The following is a 24454-nucleotide window of genomic DNA, read 5'->3' as shown; positions in this document are numbered from 1 at the left end:
GCCCGGTGCCAGCCCAGTGCCAGCCCGGTACCGGCCCAGTACCAACCCAGTGCCAGCCCAGTGCCAGACCCAGTGCCAGCCCGGTATCGGCCCAGTACCAATCCAGTGCCAGCCCGGTGCCAGACCCAGTGCCAGCCCGGTGCCAGACCCAGTACCAATCCAGTGCCAGACCGGTGCCAGACCCAGTGCCAGCTCGGTACCGGCCCAGTGCCATCCCGGTGCCAGCCCAGTGCCAGCCCGGTGCCAGACCCAGTGCCAATCCAGTGCCAGCCCGGTGCCAGACCCAGTGCCAGCCCGGTATCGGCCCAGTACCAATCCAGTGCCAGACCGGTGCCAGACCCAGTGCCAGCTCGGTACCGGCCCAGTGCCAGCCCGGTGCCAGCCCGGTGCCAGACCCAGTGCCAGCCCGGTACCGGCCCAGTACCAACCCAGTGCCAGACCCAGTGCCAGCTCGGTACCGGCCCAGTGCCAGGCCGGTGCCAGACCGGTGCCAGACCCAGTGCCAGCTCGGTACCGGCCCAGTACCAACCCAGTGCCAGCCCGGTACCAGCCCGGTGCCATCCCAGTCCCATCCCGGTACCAGTCCTGTGCCAGCCCAGTGCCAGCTCGGTACCGGCCCGGTGCCATCCCAGTGCCAGACCCAGTGCCAGCTCGGTACCGGCCCAGTGCCAGCTCGGTGCCAGCCCAGTCTCATCCCAGTACCAACCCAGTGCCGGCCCGGTACCAGCTCAGTCCCATCCCAGTACCAACCCAGTGCCACCCCAGTACCAGCCCAGTGCCAGCCCGATACCAGCTCAGTGCCAGCCCAGCGCCATCCCAGTACCACCCCAGTGCCAGCCCAATGCCAGCCCAGTACCAGCCCGATACCAGCTCAGTATCAACCCAGTGCCAGCCCGGTACCAGCCCAGTACCAACCCAGTGCCAGCTCGGTACCAGCCCGGTGCCAGCCCAGTACCAACCCAGTGCCAGCCCGGTACCAGCCCAGTACCAACCCAGTGCCAGCTCGGTACCAGCCCAGTACCAGCCCAGCCCGTGCTGGGAGAGCCGGGGCAGGGGGCAGGAAAGGGACACGGGGGAGGACACAAGGACAGGCGGCCCCCGGGCAGCGGGACAAGGGGACACCGGGCTGGCTGGTGGGGACAGCGGTGGCAGCTCTGGGGAGCCCTGGGGGGCCAGGCTGTGCCCTGGGGCTGGGGGATGGGAAGGGCACTGGGAGGGTCACTCTGGAGCAGGAACCGCCTCCCCCTCCCCGCTGGCTCCTGCATTGCCCTCCCCCCGTGCCTCAGTTTCCCCAGCACAGGCTCCCAATGCCCGATTTTCCAGTCCCACCCAAGGGATTTGGCTCCGTGTGTGCCAAATCCGTGCACTCTTGTGTGGATGTGACCACCCCCCCCCCCCAAACCCCAATTTTCCTGTAAGCAGGACTTGAGGTGCTGACTGTGCACCCTCCAGTTTTGGCACATCCTTATAAACACTGCATTAATAATTAATAATCGATTAATAGCAGCAGCAGTTTGTTAGCACACGTGCATTAATCATTTATTAGTTATTAATATGGACTTTGGAACCCTCTGGGAGGTGGTTTCACATTGTTTATGTGTGGTTTGTGGGACTAGTGGTGGTGACAGACTGAGGGGCTGCAAATCCCAGCAGAGCCCCAGGAAGGAGGAAAGGTCTGCTGGAATTCCAGGGGCTTCCCAGGTTGCAGCAGGTCTGGAGAGCTCAAATCTGTGAATTGTGCTGTTCCTGCCCTTTCCAGGCCCTGCTCAGGCTTTGCCCACTGATTTTACCTTTTCTTATCGAGGCACATAAGGAAGAAAAGGGGGAGAAGAACCCAAATGAGCCACAAAAGTCAATTTTTTTCCCCTTTTTTGTTTTGCTCACAAATACATCTCACATGCTCGTTACATAGAAAACTGTGCCAGGTCTGCACTGCCCTTTGCTCCCACTGTGAGGGTCCATGCCCAACCCCCTCCCTGCCCTCCCAACCCCCCTCCCAAAGTTAAAAAAACCCCAGACACCAAACAGGACCCTGGTAGGACACGGCATGCACAGCTCAGGGGCGAGGGGCACCGGGCATGTGGAACCAGGAGACAGCCAGAGCCATGGTGGGGAGGGAGGGATGGATGGATGATGGATGGATGGATGGATGGATGGATGGATGGATGGATGGATGGATGGATGGATGGATGATGGATGGATGGATGGATGGATGGATGGATGGATGGATGGATGATGGATGATGGATGGATGATGGATGGATGGATGGATGGATGGATGGATGGATGGATGGATGGATGGATGGATGGATGATGGATGGATGATGGATGGATGATGGATGATGGATGGATGGATGGATGGATGGATGGATGGATGGATGGATGGATGATGGATGGATGGATGGATGGATGGATGGATGGACGGATGGATGGATGATGGATGGATGGATGGACGGATGGATGGATGGATGATGGATGGATGATGGATGGATGGATGGATGGATGGATGGATGGATGGATGGATGGATGGATGATGATGGGTTGGAGGCACCCTGTGAGAGCAGAACAGGGTTGGGGGAATGTTCTGAGCAGCCACTTGTGCCCCACAAGCTCCCAACCCTTCAGATGCTCCGGTGCCACTCTGGGATGCCAGTCAGGGGATGGGCAGCTGCCCCCTCCAGCTCCCAGCCTCACCATCATGGCTGGAGAAGGGACATCCATGTGGGGAACATCCCTGCAGGAATGGGGACAGAGGTGGGACCTGCACAACCCCAGGGTGCACACAGGAGGAGAAAGAAGCAATGAACTCCCTGGATCCTCCAGGTCACATCCAGGCTCTTCCATTCCAGCTTCATTCCCACACACAAAAATCCACGCCCTGAGGCAGAGGCAGGGAAGGGGTGGGATGGGAAGGCAGGAGCCACCCCCATGGCAGCAGGGAGCAGCCCCAGGGCCACTGACCCATGGTCCTCAGGCCTGGAGCGTGCAGGATCTGGGATGGAGGTGTCAGCCAGGGCGTTCTCCTGGACTGCTTGCTCCCAGCTTTACTCTCCTCTTCTCTCCTGCACAGGATGAGCCAGGTCCTGCTCTCCTGCAGATTTTGACTTTGCAACTCAAAGAAAATGAACCCAAAGTGCCTTTTGAACCCGCAGGAATCTCAGCCCCCCTCGGGTGGATGCACACAGGGGAAGGGGGGGAGAGGCTTGCATTGCCCTGGGGCTGCTATTCCTAATTTTAATGATCTTGGCCTCATTCTGCCTTTTTCCCCCTTTTTCTTCTTGCTGACACCTCCTCAGAGCCTGGCCCTGGAGGTTTATTATTGCTTGTGCAGAGGTGTCCCTGGGCACCCACACTGGCAGATGCTGGATCTTAAATCCACAGATGAGAAGCTCTCAAGGCACATCCGTGCCCGGGGTGGGGGAGTCTGTCTTTGTATTTGTCTGTCTTTATCCCCCCAGTTCAGCACAACCTCCCCAGTCCCACATCGCCCCGGAAGACATTTCTCTTGGAAATCCATTAAAAAAAAAAAATTGGACCAAAACCCTCACCAAGAAAAGAACCACAAACAACTACCAGGAAAGTTTTCTGAAGAGTCCCTTACAAAAAAAGTGAAAGGGTGGGGGGAAAACAGGAAGCATTTTTCTCCCAGGCCCAAACACTGCTGATCTTTTGGCTGAAGAAATGCATAGTTGGTAGCAAAAAACCTCGCTACATCAGGAGCCCCTGGGACGGCCCCTGAGCCCTGAGGGGTCTCCACAGGGTTGGGACATTGGGGTCATCCCTCCCCAACCCTGAGGTCCCCACGGTTCAGACCCTGCTGGCCTGTGACACCTCTGTCTCAGCCATGTCCCAGCACAGTGAGGTCACTGCCAGCTCCAGGACACGGCTGGTGCTCTCACAGCCCTCCCAGCCCTGTCCCACCCTGGCTGTGCCCAACACAACGATTCTCCTCTGGGAGAGGCTCAGATCATCTTCATGTTGAACTTCCTGGCCCCTCCTTGGCCGGTGGTGGTGGTGGGACCATCCACCTTGCGGAAGGAATATTCCACAGAGAAATTGTTCTTGTGCTGCCCCCGGCCGCGGCTCCAGACGAAGAGCAGGAGGAAGCAGAACAACACCACGCCCAGAAAGGTGATGCAACCCATGGCCGTGGAGACCAGGATGGTCTTGAGATCCAAAGTGAACTTCAAGAAGACCTGGGTGTCGTTGTGGAAGGTGTCGTTGAAGTCGCTGGGGTACAAAGTCCGGTTGGCGCGGTGGGCGCCGTCGGCCGGGCGCCCCTTGACCGTCAGCGTGGCAAAGTAGGTGTCATTGCCACCGGCATTGCTGGCGATGCAGATGTAGGTGCCGCTGTCCTGCACCTGGGCGAAGCGGATCTCCAGGGTGCCCCCGGGCAGCACCGTGGCGCGGCCGCTGCTGCGCGTGGTGATCATGCGGTGCTGGGGCGACACCCAGGCGATGGAGGGGTCGGGCTCGCCGTCGGCGCGGCACAGGAAGGACACGGATTGCCCCTCCCGCGCCGTCACGTGCTGCAGCTTCCGATCGCGGATCTTGGGCTTCTGGCAGGTGAAGTACTCGAAGAGCACCGAGTCCGGGAAGTCGCGCAGGGCGTTGCCCTGGATTTCGGGTGGTGAGGAGCACATGGGCTGCTGCCCGTCGAAGTTGAGTGTCTTGCGCCGCTGCAGGATCCAGAGCAGCCGGCAGTCGCAGGCCAGGGGGTTCCTGTCCACCCGCAGCGTCTCCAGCGTGTTGACGGAGTGGAAGGTGCTCTCCTCCAGCGTGGACAGAAAGTTGCTGGAGAGGTTGAGCAGCCGGATCTGCCTCAGGCCAGAGAAAGCCTGCGGCTCCACGGACACCAGGAGAGCACCCACGATGTGGAGCTCCTGGAGCCGGATGAGGTCTTTAAAGGAGCCCTTGAGCACAGTGCTAATGGGGTTGTAGGACAGGTTGAGGTACCGCAGGTACACCAAGTTCCTCAAGGCAGCGGCGGGCACGGCTGTGATGTTGGTGTAGGTGATGGAGAGCGAGGTGAGGTTCAGGCCCTGGAAGCTGGTGGGGGACACCTCCTCCAGCAGCGGCCAGTTGTCGATCTCCAGCTGCAGGAGATTGTAGAGCTTCTTGAAGTTCTGGTCCTCCAGGGCAGAGATGCTGAGGTGCCGGAGCCGCAGCACCTCCAGGTTCTGGAGGTAGGACAGCGACTCGGCCGAGATGGAGGTCAGGTTGCACTTCTCGATGGTCAGCTGCTCCAGGCCCAGCAGCCCCGAGAAGGCGCGCTGGGAGATGTACACCAGGTCGTTGTCACCCACCTCCAGGCTCTTCAGGTTGTGCAGATCCTGGAACATGTAGTCCAGCAGGATGACGAGCTTGTTCTCGCTGATGTCCAGCAGGGTCAGGTTGGTCAGCTTGGTGAAGACCCCCGGTGGGATGAGCTTGAGCTGGTTCCCCCGCAGCCGCAGCGTCTGCAGGTTGAACAGGTTGCTGAAGGCGCCGGGCTCCACATTGGAGATGATGTTCTCGCTGAAATCCAGCTCCTCCAGCAGCGGGTACGGGGCCAGGTCCCCGGGGTTGAGGCAGCGGATGCGGTTCTTGTTGAGCTCCAGGACGCGGGTCTCGGTGGGGATGCCCTCGGGGATGGCGGTGAGGCGGCGGCGGTGGCACAGCACGGAGCGCAGCTGCGGCGCGCACTCGCAGCGCGCGGGGCAGGCGCCCGCCCGCGGGGACAGCAGCAGCACGGGCAGGGCCAGCGCCGGCAGCCACCATCTCATGGTGTGGGGCATGGTCTAGGGGCTCACTGCCGCTCTGCCATGCGCCTGTGACGGACAGAGAGCGGAGTCAGCGGGGACAACGCCCGACCCGGCTCCGCAGAGCACCTACAGCGCTCCCCGAGCTGCAGTCCCTCCAGGAAACCCTCTGGATCCCTTTCACCTGCCCTGCCACCCCGGCATCATCCTGCCCGGTGCAAAGCTGGGATAAACGAGCCTCACTCTCCATCGGAACAGGGAAACGGAGGCGGGGGAGAGGTTTGTGAGAGGAGCCAGGGCTGCAGACACACACCTGAGCCTCCGCTCCTGCGGGCTCAGCCCTCCCTGCGCCCCTGATGGTGCAGGCAGGGCGGAGGAGATCGTGAGCACCCTGGGATAATGCAGGACACAGACAAGGGCAGGGCAGGTGCAAAGAGATGCTGCCAGAGATGTTGCCAACTCGTGACAAGGGAGGGATGCCTCGTTCCCTCTGGTGACACGGGTGGGATGCCCCACGCCTTCTGCCCCTGGTGTGAGGTCTCTCCACAGGCCCCCGGGTTGGAGGGGTCCCGCAGGATGGGGGGACGCTCGGTGCTGCATGTGGGGCCCGGTCCCCCCGTCCCCGTCCCCATCCTGTCCCCGCTCTGTCCCCGTCCCTGTTCCCGTCCCCGTCCCATCTCCATCCCCATCTCCATCCCCGTCCCTGTCCCTGTCCCCATCCTCGTCCCATCTCCATCCCCGTCCTGTCCCCGCTCTGTCCCCGTCCCTGTCCCTGTCCCCATCCCCGTCCCGGCCTCTCGGAGCGCAGATTAAGGCGGCCCCGGCACAATCTTTGCCGAGGAGGGATTAGCAGGGAGCCCCCGCTGCCCTCCTTTCCAGGGATTAGCACTTCGCCGCCGCTTTCCCTTTTCTTTGCTTCCCTTTTCCCCGCTCCCTGTCCCCGCCCGTGCCCCAAATCTGCCGCAGCTCCCAGCGCCACGCAAACTCCTCAGCGCCTTTCCCTAATGAAGCACGGCCATTAACCTAATTAAGTGGCAGATCTGCTTGGCTGGGGAGCTGCGGGGTGTTTTTGAGCCTGGCAAGAGAATATTGGGGGTACCAAGAGCAGAGCCAGCCCCTCCAGGCACCCCTGTGGAGGTGAGGGAGTAGGCAGGGACACCTCCAGCATGGGGGGCTTTGTCCCACTGCTCCCACTGGGACAAACGGGGCTGCTGTCCCCGAGTGCTGGTTCCAGCCCTTCTGAATTCCAGGGAGCCCAAGCTGTGGCTCCAGGGAGCCCCTCACACTCTCCCTTCTGTCCCTCTGGGCCCCTCAGGGACCACAAACCTGTCTGTGGGAGCCCAGCAGGATGTGGGTGAGGGAAGAGGGGGTTGTGACATCCGTGGCTGCTCAAAGCCATCGAGATGTGGCTGCCACTGCACGTCCTCAGTGCCCAAAGTGTCCCAAAAAGGCCCATCTTGAGGTGGCTGCTGCTTGGCTTAGGGGGTGTCAGAAGGAGAGTGATGGGGACCCCAGATCCCCCAGAGAGGTGACACTGATGGAGCAGGGACAGCATCTCCTGCTCCTCACACCCACTGTGCTGGCAAAGGACACCAAAGGCTGGTGTCACCCTCCCTCCTGTCCCCGTGGGCTGGTGGCACCTCAGGGGGCTGGGGGGGTTATTGACTCTCAGTGCTCGTGTCTCAGGGAAGGATGCAACCCCCATGGAGAATTTCCTGCCCTGATCCTGTTACCTGAGGGGAGCAACTCTCTGGGATTAAACCCACGGCTCAACGCAATTTTAAAAGGATGAGAGATGATCTTCAAGGAGTGTTTGGACACTCTCAGGGATGCTCAGGGTGGGATTGTTGGGGGGTCTGGGCAGGAACAGGGGCTGCACTGATGATCCCTGTGGGTCCCTTCCCCTCAGGGTATCCCAGGATTCTGTGATCTTTTACAGATGTGGGGATGTGGCACTGAGGGACAAGCAGTGTCCTTGGCAGTGCTGGGGTAACAGTTGGACTCAATGATCTTAGAGGGATTTCCAACCTCAACAATTCTATTCTGAGTCTATGACACCTTTTTTTTTTTTTTTTTTTTTTTTTTTTTTTTTTTTTTTTATGTGTGTATCTTAATTTTGCCACATTTCCCTTTTTCTTCAAGCAAATCAAACCAAGAGGGAAGCATCACCATTTCACACAACCACAGGACTACCAGCTAAGCTGGGCACAGGGGGGTGGGACCACTGACCCCACTGCTGCCCCTGCCCCTTTCTCCCCACTGCTCAGCTTCACCCCTTGCACCAAAGGACTGGAGGTCCCCAAATGCCACCTGGGCACTGGAGCTGCTTGGAGCTTCACTTTGTGAAGGCTCTGCCTGCCTGATGGCCCCAGGAACCTGAGCTGGCTCTGGGGTGAGGTGGGGTCAGCTGCCCTTGGCTCCCCAGTTTTGGAAGCCCCACTCTTGCTCTGCCCTGGGGCTGCATGGGAACATGCCCCAAGCACGACCTGCAAACCCACAGGACAAAACCCTCCTCATTTACTGTGACACTTCATTGCCCTGTTCAGTGTCTCTACCCCACAAAAAGGTGCCCTGGTGCCTCTCTAATGGTGTCCCTTTAATGGTGTCCCACTGAGCCGTGTCCCTGTGCCCACCATCCCTCCCTGCCAGCCCTGGGGGGATCCAGCCCTTCCCCTCCCTGCCCGAGGCTCTGCCCCGTGTTCATTATGGATGAGCTCAGAGTAACCCAACTCCACTTTTGGTTACTACTCTGGCCACCTGATCCTCTAAGCAAAGCTCCAGCCCTGCTGGAGTTGTTTTCCCTGGCAGATGGAGAGCGGGAGCCGCAGCCCTGGGCTCACCTTCCCTCTCCACAGCCAGAGCATCACCAGCCCTGCTGCCCCACACCCACCCATGGGTGCCCCCGGACCCCACAAACCCCACAGAGGGGTCAAGGGGGATCAGCCATTCCCTGCAAATCCTGGCAGATCCAGCTCTGGAGCAAGGCTGGCTCTGCCCCTATGGGCTCTGCTGGCCCAGGACACAGGCAGAGAAGCTGCTCAGACCCCTGTCCCCTGCAGGGACACCTGGGTCCCTCCCTGCCCGGGCAGAGGCAGGCAGAGCCGGGCTGATCATTAATAGCTCATTACAGCGATTGTGTGGTGCTGCCCGGCCCCTGGGGAGCCAGGGCAATTAAGATCCAGAGCAAGGCCTAGATAGAGGCTCTTCTCCTCATTTAATTTATTTTTAAAAATAACAAGCTTGCTGCACGCAGGGCTGGGGACAAAGCCAGCAAAGCCCCAGGCTGAGGGGCTGTGATGGGGGAAGAACAGCAGAGCAATTTTGGACAAGTTGGACAATTGGACAGTTTTGTGAGCACCTGGAGCCTTCCCTGCCTCATTCCCTACCTCCCCATCAAGTTTTGTCACCACTGGGCTCGTTTTGTCCCAGCCACCAGCAGCACAGAAGAACTGCAGCTCTCCAGCCACCCTGGCCTGGGGTTATCCAGAGAAGCTGTGGCTGCCCCTGGATCCCTGGAAATTTCCCAGGCCAGGCTGGACAGGGCTTGGAGCAGGCTGGGACAGAGGAAGGGGTCCCTGCCCATGGCAGGAGTGGAACCAGATGGTCTCTAAGGTCCTTTCCATCCCAAAGCATTCGGGGATTCCTTGACTCCTGCAGATGGGATTTTGCTCCCTCTCCACCCTTCAAACAGCTCCTGGCACAAGCTTTGCCCTGCCAGCTCCTCCAAGAGCACCTGCTCCTCAGCTGCCATTATTTCTCCCTTTTTGTGAATAAAGACTGAAAAACGAGCCCATGTTGTCATTTCCAGGTTCCCCTGCTCAGACACAGCATGAGCACAAACACCTCAGCCAGAGCAAGGTCTTGTTTTATCCTTCCCTTGACATGCAGGATGGAAAATGCTCCTGCTGAGCTCTTCTCATTCCAGCACCCGTTGCTGCTGCTCCAGGCCAGGCCCCTCCATGGCAGGGGCCAGAGACAACCAGGGGATGCTGCTGCATCTTTCCAGGGATGCAGGGATCTGCAGGAGAGGATGGAGACCCCAAAGCAGGGAGGGAGCAAATGGAGCAGAAAGTGATGGTGGGACCCCCACCCTGAACACAGGGACAGGGGGGATAACCCCAGTGTGGATGGTTCAGACACCCTTTTAGGGCCCCCTTGGAACTTTCTCCCCTAAGATAAGAAATCCTTTTTTAGGATGAGTTATGCTAGAGAAATGTTCACCCCCCTGTAGACCCCCATGTTATCTTTTAGAGTTTTTATTGGTCTTTATCTCTTCTAGGTAATTGGTCACTTCTTTACCTAAAACCTTAAAGTAATTGGATGGCTCTCAACTTATAACTCTCTTGGTCACTTTCTATCCACCTCAACCCTACAAAACCCCTTTGATATTCTGTGTATTTGGATTTGCTGTCGGACCCCTTCTAGAAATAAAGCTGCCTAGGGAATCTCTGCACAGCAATCCCAGATTTCCTTCTCTCACTGGCTAAGAGAGAGCTGCAAGCAGAATGAAACCACAAAAGAGATGATGGCCTAAGCCTAGGCCCTGCTTGCATTGGAGCATCTGCAGCTGATTTCTGCCTTGAAGCAGCCAGGGGTTCTGTCCTATTGGGAATGTCTATCTGGGCTGGCTGGAGCAGCCTGGGGCACAATCCCCACCCCAGCATCTGTCACATGGGCGTCAGGGAGGTGCCAGAACCTTGTGCCCATGCTGGTGTATCCCTGTGTTGGGTTCATGTGGCCAGAAATGTGGATTCTGTCCCCATCTGTTGGAGCTGGGTGGGGCAGTGATTCCTTATCTCCCTGGAACACATTATCTGCTAATGGGCCAGCTTTAAACCAGCTGGGCAATCATCTTTACCTTTCCCATGACCCACCCTTCATTCAGGAGGTATCACCTGTTAATGGCCCATTGTTAAAAACTGGGTGTCTAATCTCTATGGGAATTATCTCCTGTTAATGGGCCATTGTTTAAAACTGGGTGTGGCAGTGATCTTTATCTCCTGGCACACATTATCTGCTAATGGGCCATCTTTAAACCAGCTGGGGCAATCATCTTTATCTTTCCAGAGCCCATCCTCCCTCCAGGAGATATCTCCTGTTCGTGGCCATTTAATCCCAGTGTATGACTGATAAAGTTACATCATCCCACTGGGAGATGCTCCACCCAGGGGGAGGAGCCAAGCCTTTCCTACCCAGAGAAAAACTGAGATTTTGGACACCAAGGCACCTTCTTTCCACTGGATTCCAGAGGAAAGCCAGACCTTTCCACATCATCCCTGGACCTTCAGAGGAAACTGCACCTTCTCCAGGAGCACTGCTCCAGCTGAACCTCATCTGCCACTGCAGGAGGATGCAGCCACCATTGAATGGGACTGTGCCACCACCCTGACTGACTGACAGGTGTCAGCTTGGATTCTGACTCTGGCAGGGTTTGGGATTGTTCTTTGTAATACTGTATTTCTATTTTAATTTTCCTAGTAAAGAACTGTTATTCGTAATTCCCATATCTTTGCCTGAGAGCCCCTTAATTTCAGAATTATAATAATTTGGAGGAAGGGGGTTTACATTCTCCATTTCAAAGAGAAGCTCCTGCCTTTATTGGCAGACACCTGTCCTTCAAACCGGGACAATCCCAAACTTGGCACGAGGCAGGAGAGGGCTCCTACCAGCACCACCAGCAGCCAAATGCAGTTGGGAACACCCCAAGCTCTGCCAGCCCTTCCTGGCAGCCCAGTGTCCCCACGCCATCCTCGCTGCCTGGCTGTGTCCCCAGCCTGGCTCCATGCCAGGGGAGGCAATGCCAACCCTGCTGGGCTGTGCCAGCCTCCTCACAGACACTCACCCTGCTCAGCCTGGCACGGGGCTGGGCTGGGCTGGGCTGGGGTGTCCAGCCATCCCTGGGTGTTTCCCAGCTCACTGACAGCTTGCCAGGGTTGCTGCTGGGCTCTCCATCAGGACAGGCTGCGTGTGCTTCCCTGTCCTGGGCTGTGACCTGGGTGAGATCTCAATTCCCAGGAGCAGGAATTCCTGGATCAAGGAGCTCCATGGCCTCGAGGCTCCCTGAACTGCAGGAGCAGAGGATGGAGCACTCTGGGTGCTGATGCCAACAGTGCTCTGGCTCCAAGCTCTGCCCATGGGGAAGGGAAAACTGCTGCCCCAGGACAGAGCTCCTCCAGAGCTGAGAGCAGTCCTGTGCCAAAGCCTGTCCAGATATCTGCTCCTTCTTCCCTGCTGAAACCCCTGAGCTACACCTCCCAAAAACACCCCTCAGCCCATGTGATTTTAGGCTGAAAAGACAAAAAATGAGGGTCCCTGGGGTCTGCTCCATGCTCAGCTCCACTGGTTCCACCACCCACACTGATCATGGCACCAGGTCCCCCTGGGGATCCCCAGGGGGATGTCCTGGCATTGCTCAGAGCTGGCAGAGCACATTTTGATACCAAATGGGAAGTCAGGGAATCCAATCCAATCTCAGAGCAGAGCACAGTTCCCAGGGGCACTGAAATGGGGACCAGAGGTGACCTGGCCACCCTCCAAAAGCAAACCTGTGGCTCCTGCAGGTTTATTTTATCCCTTGCCTTGAGTCTGCAAAGTCAGTGGGGTTGGAGCCACACTGAGTTTGGAAACACCCCAAAAAAGACAGGGGGGCATGGGGAGGATAGAGGTGATGGGGAGGAGCTTCAGGAGCATCCCTTGCACCTTCCCTGGCTCCTGGGTGACACCAGCAGGTTTCTCCCTCTGCACAGAACAGCAGAAAGATCCTGGCTTATGCTGGGGTGTGGAGGGGATTAAATCAGAGCTGAGACAGAAACAGAGGCAGAAGCTGGAGGGTCAAAGGAGGCCAGGGATGTGCCCAAGCCTCAGCTCTGGTGATCAGGCAATTAGCAAACCAAGCATGAGAATAAATAATTCAGCTGAAACAGGGAGAGCAGGACAGAGCTGGGGGTAAGAAGGAAGGAAATCAATCACCAGATCTAATGGAGAATTATCCAGGAGTTCTTCCTAATCCCATCAGGGGCTGGCTGGGAAGCAAATTCTCCTGGCTCTGCCACTCTCAGCATGTTTTTCTGGGTCAGGGCTGGGCTGGAGGAGCAAAGGGAGAACCATTTAACCATATACAGTATTATTTATTTATTTGTCTTTTGAGTGAAGATAATTTTATGAATGGGTTTGTTTCTACTTGAGGCAGAATTGATTTAAACTGTTTTTTTTTTGTTAATTTTTTTTTGTTAAAAATTTGTTAATTTTTGCTATGTATGATTGGGATTTTGTTTTTATTTATTATATGTAAGGATTTAGATTGGGTAGGGCCTGCTTGGTTGGTAGAGTTTTGGGTTTTAATTAGGTAGCTTTTGTTAGATGTCATTTTTAATTTTTGAAAGATTTTTTCTATTTAATGTCTTTAAGGTGTTTTTTAATAGTTTATTGTATTTTTTAAAATTTTGGTTGTAGATGGTGTATGGTAGGGGATATGGTACACTTATTTAATGTTATGTTTTTTAGTTTAGGTGTTGATAAGGTTGTTCTCTTGTTTGGTTTAATTTTTTAGGGGCATTATGTTTTAACAGGATCAGCAGATTTTCCTGGCAGAGATGGGGAGGGGAGCATAAAAGGAGCCAGGCAGTGGCTGGGTCACCACTGAGCATCCCCAGGTGACTTCAGGGCTGGCTGGGGACATAGAGAGCTCCCTCAGAGGGATTTATTTTGGTGAGTGGCACCTGCTGCCTCTCACCCAGCAAATCCTGATAGCAGCCCCAGCTCCTGGGGTGCTGGAGCAGCTCCCAGGGAGGCAGGATCTGCCCTTCCTGCCCAGCAAAGCTCCCTGGTGTCTGCACCAGGAGCCAAAACCTCCCTGGTGTCTCCAGCAGGAGCTGAAACCTCCCTGGTGTGTGCACCAGGAGCTGAAACCTCCCTGGTGTCTCCAGCAGGAGCCAAAAACCTCCCTGGTGTCTCCATCAGGAGTTGAAACCTCCCTGGTGTCTCCAGCAGGAGCTGAAACCTCCCTGGTGTCTCCATAAGGAGCCAAAACCTCCCTGGTGTGTGCACCAGGAGCCAAAACCTCCCTGGTGTCTCCAGCAGGAGCTGAAACCTCCCTGGTGTGTGCACCAGGAGCTGTTTTCCCACCCCAGATCCATCCCATCCTCAGCATCCGTGGCCCCAGCACTCTCCACCCTCTCCCACCTGGGAACTCCCAGCCCTTGCAAAGCCCCAGATCTGAGGATTCCCTGCTGAGCCACAGCACCAAGGAGACAACCCCAAAGAAGCCACTGCTTATTTTTAGAGACAACCTTATGATTCCTGAGCACGTGGCCCAGGCAACACTGCACAGGCAGCCCCAGATTGGCCACAATCTGCTTTTCTTCTTGACAGACATCATGTCTGAATCTCTATCTCCACGAGATGCTCCCAGGAGAGGAGACATTTAGAGAAGACCACAATGTACAACATTTCTGAAAGGTCACTGCCTGCAGCAGGCAACGAGGAGCAGGAGCCACTCATCAGCAACAGGGGCTTTGGGGAGTGTTTAATATTCCATGAGCATCTTTATTTCTCTACCAAAGTGGATAACTCTTCTAAAAGTAGGGGAGGGGGGCAGGGCAGGTGGGTGCTGGGCTCTTGTTTCCACCCAAGGTGGGTTGACTGAGCCAGCAGTCAGAGCTGAATCTCAACTGCTGCTGGGAAATGGTGGCTGAGAGTGAACCTGACCTGGACCTCAGCAGCCTCAGAGCCTGTTGGAGCACACGAGAGCAGAGGCTGAGCTTGACTCTCCCTCCTCAGCTGCATCCCAGCCCACCCCATTGTCACTGATGCCACCAGGAGCCCTGGAGCTCAGAGTGGCTGTGGTGCCTGGGTGGGCAGCAGGGCCCCCATTTGGGAGGGTTAAAGTGAGAACTTTGAATTTGCAGAAGCCCATCAACATCAGGGGCAGGATGAGGAGGGGCTGGGAGGCAAATGCAGGGTGACAGCCCACGGCATTGGGACTTGCTGGTGTTTTCCCATCCCAGTCTGCCAGCAGGACTGGGTGCTGGCCACAGTGTCCAGCTTAGTCCTCTCCCACCAAAGCTTTGCCCAGGTGCCCATCCAAGCCCAAAAGTGCCCATCCAAACCAACCTGTGGCCAAGGCTTGCCTGGTCTCAGGTTTCTCCCCAGCCTGGGAGTGGGGACAAGGAACCCAAACCCCTGGAACTGTCCTGGCACCTTGCTTGTAGGGTCCAGGTGACATTTGCTGCTGCTGGATGTACAAAACACGAGACCTCAGCAGCACAGATGTAACAGTCAGGCACAGGAGAAAAGCTCCTGGCAAGGGCTCCTGCCCCCACAGAGACACAAACACAGAGCATTAAACGAGAGAGGGGAATTTGCTCCTTCCTCTGCAGCTGCCTCCCCCAGCTGAGCTCATCCCTCACCTTCTGCACCAAAACACAGCCTGGGAGCAAAGCCAGAGCACCACAGGCAGCAGGGCTGAAGCCACATGGGAGGGGACACAGGGAATGGCCAGAGCCTGGCCAGGCAGGACATCCCAGGCCATGCTGGGGACAATCCGGGGGTGTCCCCTCCTGCTGGGGGGACACATCACCCACAGGGCTCTGAGCTGGTCACAGGAAGGGTCCCTGTGCCTCCAGGGCTCCAAGGCAGGCATCTCCAGCTCTGTAAGAACTGAGGTGCTGGGGCAGATGATGAATAAGAGAACAGGAAGGCAGAGGCTGTAATGAGGCACCTTCGGAGCGCTGATGGATGAAGCTGCCCGGGGGCGTGCGGAGCGCTGGGGACGCTGACGTGCAGCCACCCCCAGAGCCAGCCCTGCTCCCAGGCTGCCCAGTCTGCCCAGCACAGCCCTGCCCTGCTGCTGGATGGGGATTCCAGTGCCAGCACTGCTCCCAGGCTGCCCAGCACAGCCCTGCCCTGCTGCTGGATGCTGTTTTCCCAGTGATTCCAGTGCCAGCACAGGTCCCAGTCTGCCCAGTCTGCCCAGCAGAGCCCTGTCCTGCTGTACAGTGATTTCCCAGTGATTCCAGTGCCAGCACTGGTCCCAGTTTGCCCAGCAGAGCCCTGCCCTGCTGCTGGATGCCGATTCCCCAGTGATTCCAGTACCAGAACTGCTCCCAGTTTGCCCAGCAGAGCCCTGCCCTGCTGCTGTACAGTGATTTCACAGTGATTCCAGTGCCAGCACAGGTCCCAGTTTGCCCAGTTTGCCCAGCAGAGCCCTGCCCTGCTGCTGGATGCCAATTCCCCAGTGATTCCAGTACCAGAACTGCTCCCAGTTTGCCCAGCAGAGCCCTGCCCTGCTGCTGTACAGTGATTTCACAGTGATTCCAGTGCCAGCACTGGTCCCAGTTTGCCCAGTCTGCCCAGCAGAGCCCTGCCCTGCTGCTGGATGCTGGTTTCCCAGTGATTCCAGTGCCAGCACCTCCCAGCACATGGCCCAGCCCTCGTTAGATCAGCTCATTCATTAAGCTCAGCACTTCAGTGCCGCTGGCCTGAGCCCCTCAGGGGGCTGGTACATAAATCACACCCTGATCGCTGTCACTGCCTGCCAGTGCTGGACCTCTGATGGCAAAATCTCCTCCTAATCCCTCACCTGAGCTGTGCTGACACAGTCAGGGCAGTCCCAGCCATCCCTCCAAGCTGCTGGATAAAACAATGGCTCTCTGCAGCCTTGACCCTCAGCAAGGGCCCTGCTGCTGAGGGCTCACCCATGGCAGAGGGTGCCCCCAAGCCCAGCTCCCCTCTCAGAGAGAGCCTGGAGCCCTGGCTGCTGCCAGCCAGGCTCTGCAGCGTGGAGGGAGATCCATCATTGCACAGCCTGTAATCAGCTGGACTGCTGGACATGTGGGCAGAGCAGCAGACTGACAGGCCAGACTGATGGACAGCTGCCTGTTCTGAGGCCAGCAGGGACAGGCAGCTGTGGCTGGACAACAGCCCAGTCCCAGCAGGGCTGCTCAGCCCTGGAACCAGCTCCCAGCTCTGCGAGGGGCAGGGGGAAACAGGGCAGAGGTGGAGTCCCCACCCTGCTTGGAGTGGGAATTCCAGCCAGGAGGAGCATGGAGTGACAGCTTTCCCTCCCCCTCCCAGCTCTGCTCAGCATCAGTCCCTGGCTGAGCACATTTTTTAAGACCTGTCTACAGCTGCTGCTTCATTGGAGATTTTATTGCCATCCCAATTATGATCATGGGAGCAGCAAGAGCAAAATGCCATTACAGGGGTGAAATGGCTGCTGACATCCCAATCCATCCCTGTCACGCCAGGCAGGAGTGGGAACAACCTCCTGAAATAATCCCAGAGAGGGAGGGGACAGGGGGACTCACCCCAGCTCTGCTGAGATCCCTCCTGGCCTCACTGCTCACATTCCAGAGGGGCCCAGCAGAGCCTGGGGAGGTCCAGCTGTGCCATCCCAAAAACTCCTCTGGGCTGGAGGATGGCAGTGGTGACATTTGGAGCGAGACACGCTGGCTCCAGTCCCCAGCTCTGCAGCTGCAGGGCATCAGCTGGGGCTGGGGCAGCAGCAGAGCAGCTCCTTTCCCATGTGCAGCCCCAAGAGGATCCCAAAAAATCAGAAATCTCCATGGTGGAAGGGAAATGGGATGGTAGGGCCTTGTGGGTTCTCTGGACATCTCTGCATCTGGACAGCAGAGCAGGGGCAAAGCCTCCAGAGCTCCTCTCCCAGTGAGGAACTCCCAAATCCCAGGAAATAAATCCATCCAAATCCCAAACCACTGCACCTTAAACTGATACTGCACATGGATCCTGGCACAGCTGGGGTCCCACTGCTGCCTGCCACCAGCCCTGAGCAAGAACCTGAGCTTAGCACCCCAGAATTTCACATCCCAGCCCCACCAGAGTGACTTCTTGCTCATTCTGGGGTGGTGACAACAGGCTGGAGATCTTCCAGGAGATCTGCACAAGGAGGTGGGGACAATGAGAGGGCTAATGCCACCAAGCTGGGGTGGCCATGCTGTATAAAGAGCTGGAATTTGAGTGTCCCAGTGCACAGCCCCAGTGGCACTGGAGCCCAGGGGGTTCTCACCGTTCTGCAGGTCCAGGGCTGCCCCGACATGGGGATCTGCTGAGGCATTGGAGCCTGGGAATGTTCAAATGGTGACGTGTCCAGCACAGCCAGCCTCGGCTCCTCTGCACAGAAAGCACAAGGAGACCACTGTCAGTCAGCTCCCCCCAGTGCCCTCTGCAGAAATTCCAAATAAACTCCTCCAAATCCAGGGATGTGGCACTTCCCAGAGAGGGGGAGCATCCTCAGTGCTGCTCCAGCCAGATGTGTGAGCTGACCATTACAGCCTGCCTGGTTTTATCTACATAAACATATATATAAATATAAATCATATCACACTTTGTGGCCTGGAGGATCCTCTCCCCACCAGGAATCCCTTTGGGAATCACATGCAGGGACTGCAGGAGGGGAATGAACCCAGTGCACAACCCACAGCCCAAGAGACCTCGGATCTGTGGAGAGTCCATCCAAACAGGCAAGCACAAGTGCCACTGGACAGACTCCCAGCCCTGTGTCCACCCCCTGGGCATTTTGGGGGATTTGGGAGGTCGGGAGATGCTCCCAGCACTGATACTGAACAAATGAATTGCTGTGGTTTAACTGAATTGCTTTGAACTCTCTGGATCAAGCTTAATTTGCCTGTTGCAAAGAAAGAGGGAATTTAAATAGCTCCTTTTGTGTGGAAATCCTGGTTAACAGCCCTCAAATGGTCAGGGCAGAGGTTGCAGCTGCTCTGTGCCTGCTGCAGACCTCACTCAGGTCTGGAAGGTGAGGTTTGGGTGGGCAGCAGCAGCAACCAGGAGGGTTAATTCCTGCTGGGAGAGGTTTGGGGAGCCTCGGGCAAAGGAGCTTTCCACGGCAGGGATTTGGTGGGGAAGAGGAGCCAGCTCTGCAGCAGCAGCCAGCCCTGGGGCACAGGGATCACACCCCTGGCACATCCCAGAGCCAGGAACCCCGGCAGGATGGAGCTCTCCAAACCCCACTGGTGTCCACATGCTGCCTGTGGATGGGTAAATCCTCACTTTTGGGGTTCCTGGGGAGCTGACAGTGCTCAGCACTCTGCAAAAGCTAAAATTCCTCCAGGAAAGCAGCACTACCCAAAGCTGAAGTCAGAGGGATTCTTGTCAAAGCTGCAGGTTGGGGCTCAGCCGTGCAGGGACAATGCTGAGGGTCCCACACTCCTGCTCACCCCCAGCCCCTGGGGGCTGTGAGGCTGCAGGACTTCAGCCAGTGCCTGGAAATCCCAGCTCATTCCAGAACACCTTCCCCTTGCCTGCTCTGCCTGAGGGACCCACACTTAGCCCTGGAACGGCAGGAACCCACATTCCCAGCTGCCAGCAGGTCCCAGTGTCAGTGGGATATACACTGAGCCCTTCACCCCATCCAGGATGGCAGGATGCAAATCCCATATGGCAACTCAGTCAGAGATGCTCCCCAATAAATGAACAGCACTAAACCCCCCAGAAATCCCTGCCTTGGGCACGCCAGAGGTTCCTGCAGGAGCCAGGGGATGCACCAGCCCCTCCAGAAGGCAGAGCTTGGACAACAGGGACAGCTCAGGGCTGGAAAAGCTCAGGATCACTGCAGGATCCATCTCCTCACAGGGGGCTGGAGGAGCAACTTCAATCCAGAACCTGAAATAACAGCAAGAATGACCCAAACCAAGCCCTGAGATGCAGAAACCACCCAGAAAGGCCTGGGCCTGCTGTGGCACCCCCAGCTGCTGCAGCTGGTGCAATTCCACACGGAATTTGCCTCCAGGGGATGCAGTGTGTGTGCTTTGAGGGACTGGGGATGATGCACACAGATCTGCTGTGGATCCCTTGGGCTGCTCCAGTCCTGATAACTGGGAGCACAGTGGGTTTGGTTCACCTGCAGCACCATGTGTGGGACTCACACACTCAAATATTCCAGCAGGGATGGAGGAGGCTGCAGGCAATGCTCAGAGCCAGCACCATCCAAGGGTTAATCCCAACCACAACAGCTCAGATGCTGCTCCCCAAGGCCAGGCTCCAGGGCTGGAGAAGGTAAAATTTCAATCCAATTCCAGCAGGCTGGACAGTGATGTATTCACTGCAGCCAGCCCAAAGGTGCTCAGCTCCTGGCACTGAGCAGCCTCTGCTGCCCTCCCTGCTTCTCTCCCAGCCCTGCCCCAACATCTGAACATGGAATTTAAACTCAGAGACCACCTGGGCTTGGCTTGTCAGGTGAGCCCAGCCATTCCCAGCCCTGGGAAGCAGCAGGGGCTCAGCTGATGTCTTGGCATTTGCTTTTGGCAGCTCCTGGGTCACGTAGCAACCTCTGTCTCAGGTTACCTCCGGGAGTTTTGTCTGCAAATACATTTTAATCCTTGTGAAAGGGGACACACCAGCACGTGGGTGAAGTGGCTAAAGCCTCCTTTGGTCCCACATGGTGACACCAGCAGAGCTCTCTGGCCCTTTGTGTGTTTGTGCCACTATTGTCACCTTCTGCTCCTGTGCTTTGTGTTTTACTCAAAACTTGGATCTGAACTCTTTTCTTGACTATTCAATGGAGGAGCCAGAAGATTCTTCTCTCCCTGCACACGAGATCTGCTTCTCCATCAAGGAGCTCCAGTTCTGCACATGGGATCCCCTTGAAAAAAAAAAAATCAGCAGCAGATACCAAAGCCAAACAGAACCCAGATGCCCTGGAAATCAGCAGAGACCTCCAGAGAACCAGACCAAGGTGCCCAGGCTGAGCTCTTCTATGGCAGGAGCATTCCTTGGGATGTGCACAGCAACTCCTCCATGCATGGCAGCAAATCTGGCTCATCTCAGAGCACTGCAGAAAGGGACCTGGGGGTCCTGGTGGGTGCCAGGCTGGATCTGAGTCACCACTGGCAGCCCAAAGGGCCACCGTGTCCTGGGGGCACCAGGCCAGGGAGGGATTGTCCCACCCTGCTCTGCACTGGGGCAGCCCCACCTCCAGTGCTGGGGCACCTTGGGCACCACAAGGTCGGAAGGAGCCAAAGCTGTTGGAGAGTGTCCAAAGGAGGGACAGGGAGCTGGGGAAGGGCTGAGGAGCAGCTGAGGGCACTGGGCTGGTTCAGCTGGAGCAGAGGAGACTGAGGGGAGACTCCTCGGGGGCTGCAGCTCCTGCCCAGGGGAGGCAGAGGGGCAGGGGCTGAGCTCTGCTCTGGGACAGGAACAGGAGCCCAGCAAGGGCTGGAGCTGTGTCAGGCCTTGGCATGGAGCTCAGGGAAAGGTTCTTCCCCCCGAGGGTGCTGGCACTGCCCAGGCTCCCCAGGGAATGGTCCCAAGGCTGCCAGAGCTGCAGGAGCCTTTGGACACTCTCAGGGATGCTCAGGGGGGGTTGTTGGGGGTCTGGGCAGGGCCAGGGGCTGCACTGATAATCCCTGAGGGATCCAGCTCAGGATATTTGGGATTTTATCATTCCATGGACTCCAGGACTCTGATAGTGCCCAAAATCCAGGCGTTGTCACACGGCCTCGCCATCCAGGAGCATTAAGCCAGAGACTTTTGCTCATTAGTGTAATTAATGTCAGATTTCCCAGCCAGCTGAGCTTGCAGCTGACCTTTAGTTATTGAAATATGAACAACAAAAATGACACATCACCACGGGGAGGTATCACAGGCTGCTCATTTGAAATCCTCTCTCAGTGACAGGGCCCCAAAGAGTTTCTTTCTGCAAAAGTAAATGGGAACATTTGAAAAATGCTCAAGGAAGGAGGAAAAATTCAACTCCACAGCAGCACAGCAGGGACACAGCATCTCCCAGATTTAGGGGCACAGTCAGAAATTATCCCAGGGAGAGAAATGAAGGGAGAAATGAGGCAGAGATGTTAAAAATGAAACAGAGGAAAGAAGATCTATTTCTTGGGAAAGTCACTGAGGTGGAGACAGGGCTGAGGCAGCAGGGACAGAGCCCCAGGCCATGGAGTGATCCCTGTTCAGAGACAGCTCTGCCCAGCATGAACTCAGGGCAGCAACAGCCTGAGCCAGGGAGAACCTTAGGGCATGGAAAAAACCCCAAAATCCCAACAGCATTGTCTGGTTCTGGATGAGCCTGACCCAACAGATCCCAGCCCCATTTGTCAATGCAACAGCAACAGCCTGGACCTGGATTTCCAGAGGTTTGCAGATGTTGGTGCAGGCTGAGCAAGGCAGGGGAAGGAAGTGCTGAATCCCACTGGGACACTCCTGATGGGAATTGCTCTGTCACAAGGCTGGTGCTGGATGTAAAAGTGACACTGAAGGTAAGAAGAGAAACCAATTCCTGAAATGTGGAGGGTCCAACCTCCCTTATAACTCCTGGAATGACTTCCAGAGCACTGGGCATGGCTGGGAGGGATGTTGGCACCACCCAGCACTTCCCTGGGAGCAGCCCAAGGCTCCCACTCCTCATCAATATAAAGGAATAAGGAATAAGGAATAAGGAATAAGGAATAAGGAATAAGGAATAAGGAATAAGGAATAAGGAGTAAGGAATAAGGAATAAGGAGGCAGGATTATCCCCCCCTTCCATTAGTCACACTTGGTTAATATTCTTGCTTATGGAAAAAGGTCACAGTTTCTCTCTCATTCATGTCACTCCACCTTCCATTTGCAATTGCAGGTTCTGCTCCTTTTCCACCCCTAATTAGGGTTCAATTACAGGGGCCCTGCCCCAGCCCAGCACCAGGCACAGGGCCTGGGCCACACCACCTCTCTGGGGTCTCCCTGTGGAAAACTGACCCCAGAACAGCCCTTTATCCTCTGGCAGCAGAACAGGAACCAGATGGACTTCCCTTCAAATGAGATTTAAATGGAAAAACACAAAGCAGCTCCTTGTGCCAATGTGGAAGGGTTGGTGTCCAGCTGTCCTGAGCACAGGGAAGGTCAGCTGAGGTGACCCTCTGCAAAAAGAGGCCAGAAGCACCAAGCACCCTCGTGGTTTGCTCCTCTGGCTGCACCACTGAGAAGGGGCTGGAAATTATTCCTTCCACTCTTCCTGAGGGAAAAAACCCTGCTCACCTAAGGTGAGGTATTCCACCCTGGAGATGTGGCTGAGGGGGTTTGGATGCTCAGGGAGAGCCCCTACCCTGCAAACCTGTGAGGACCATGCTCAGGAGGCTTCAGAGGATGGAAAAGAACCTTCCCAAGCCTGCCTGAACCCCGTCAGTCCATGTTCCATCCCCCCTGGACCTGGCCCAGCAGCTCCATGTCACAGACAGGGGGGCTGATCCCACAGAGCAGCCATCAACACCCTCCTGTTTCAGTCTACATGAACCCCCTCATCCTCCTGGACTGAAACAACAGCCAAACTGAGCAGGAAAAGCAGTCAAGGCCTTGGGGGAGCTTGCTGAGAACATCAGTGTCCTGTGCTGTGACAGAATTTGGGCTCAAACCCACCCAGGGAAACAAGAGGCAGAGAGGGGAGAAATTTGGTTTAATATTTTCCTAAATTCCCTTCCCACTGAATATTTTCTCTTCTCCTTTCCAAGAACTTGCTTTATTTCTCCCTGTCTCCCTCTAGCAACGGTATCTGGGAGAAACAATGAATTTTTAATAGGAGGGGGCGGTGGGAAGAGGCAGACCCTGAGGCAAGAAGAGAAAACATTGATCTGTTAAATCACCCCCAGCAGCAGGAAACCACATCTAAGGGAGAGGGAGCCACGTGAGGACCACACAGCAGGGTCGTGGTCCCTGTTCTCTGAACCCAGTGGATGCTCTGCAAGCCCCAGCCAGGGTGAATCCTGCTCAGAGCAGCTCTCCCAGCCACACCACACACCCCTGGCCATGGCTGGTGTGAGGCCGAGGGTGCAGGACAGGCAGGGGAACCCTCCAGCCCTCCTGCCCCACAGCACTGGGGTTGTTCCTCTGCAGCACCTTCCCTGGCAGGGTGGACAGGCCCTGGCACAGGGTGCCCAGAGCAGCTGAAAGTGTCCAAAGTTGGGTTGGAAGAGCTTGGAGCAGCCTGGGCTGCTGGATGGTGTCCCTGCCACGGCAGAGGGTGGCACTGGATGAGTTTTAATGTCCTCCCAACCCAAACCATTGAGGACTCCACAATGCCAAAGCTGAGCTGTACCCTCCTCCTGCTGCCCAGTCTGCCCTGCAGGGCCAGGGCTCATCCCCAGGAGCTGAGGATGCCCAGCTCCCCTCCCTCAGTGCCTGGCCCTGTCTCCCCATCACAGCCTGAGCCTAAATATAGTCCCTGCTTCTCTTTTCTTGTAGACACAACTGATGCTCTGAGTCAAAGTCCTTTCCCATGAACTCACTGTTGCTTAATAAAGCACAAACCCTCAGAGACCTTGATGCTGAGATCTGTCATTTTAATTCCCAGTAACACTTGTTCCTCTCCACTCCACTCTGTGGCCGCTGCTATTTTGGTTGGCACATTGGGAGCTGAACAAGGAGCTCCAATGCTCCAGATCTGAGCTGGGCAGAGCTGGGACAGCTTTGAAAACCAAACCCTCCTGATGGATGGGGCTGCAAGAGGCAGCCCAGCTTGTGGTGGCATGAAAAATTCAGGGGGAGGAAAGCAGGGAAGCAAGGGAAGAGCTGGGATGAGGCAGAGGAAGGAGGAGGGGATGCTCAGAGAGATGGATCCTGCCTCTGCTGCATCCCAGCCCTGGCTGCCCCTGGGGATGCCAAGGCACCTGGGGATCACAGCCCAGACCCTCTGTGCTTGGCTTTTAACCCATCCCTGCTAAAGCTGTTCCTGTTTGCTCAAATTCTCCATTCAGATCT

At 56.5% G+C, this 24454-nt stretch overlaps 1 protein-coding gene across 5 annotated transcripts in view; it reads right to left on the bottom strand.

Moving 5' to 3' along the window:
* Positions 1 to 2514: 2514 nt before the first annotated feature.
* Positions 2515 to 24454, bottom strand: part of LINGO3 (leucine rich repeat and Ig domain containing 3) — a 28024-nt gene continuing 6084 nt past the window's right edge. For 2 of the 5 annotated variants that reach the window (XM_079328569.1, XM_079328567.1), the window contains exons 2-3: positions 17766 to 17869; positions 2515 to 5809 (exon numbers count right to left, since the gene is read on the bottom strand). In XM_079328569.1, coding sequence (XP_079184695.1) covers positions 3962 to 5776 — 1815 coding nt within the window. In that variant the 5' untranslated portion in view covers positions 5777 to 5809; positions 17766 to 17869 and the 3' untranslated portion in view covers positions 2515 to 3961. Of the gene's footprint in view, positions 5810 to 12709; positions 12824 to 17765; positions 17870 to 19933; positions 20255 to 21341; positions 21411 to 24454 lie in introns of those variants that run through there. The other 3 variants (XM_079328568.1, XM_079328571.1, XM_079328570.1) reach the window with 3 other exon arrangements.

The sequence above is a fragment of the Erithacus rubecula genome, assembly GCF_903797595.1.
Source record: "Erithacus rubecula genome assembly, chromosome: 28".
NCBI lineage: Eukaryota > Metazoa > Chordata > Aves > Passeriformes > Muscicapidae > Erithacus > Erithacus rubecula.
Note: the sequence above shows the minus strand (reverse complement) of the source record. Positions and strands in the feature narration are given on the sequence as shown.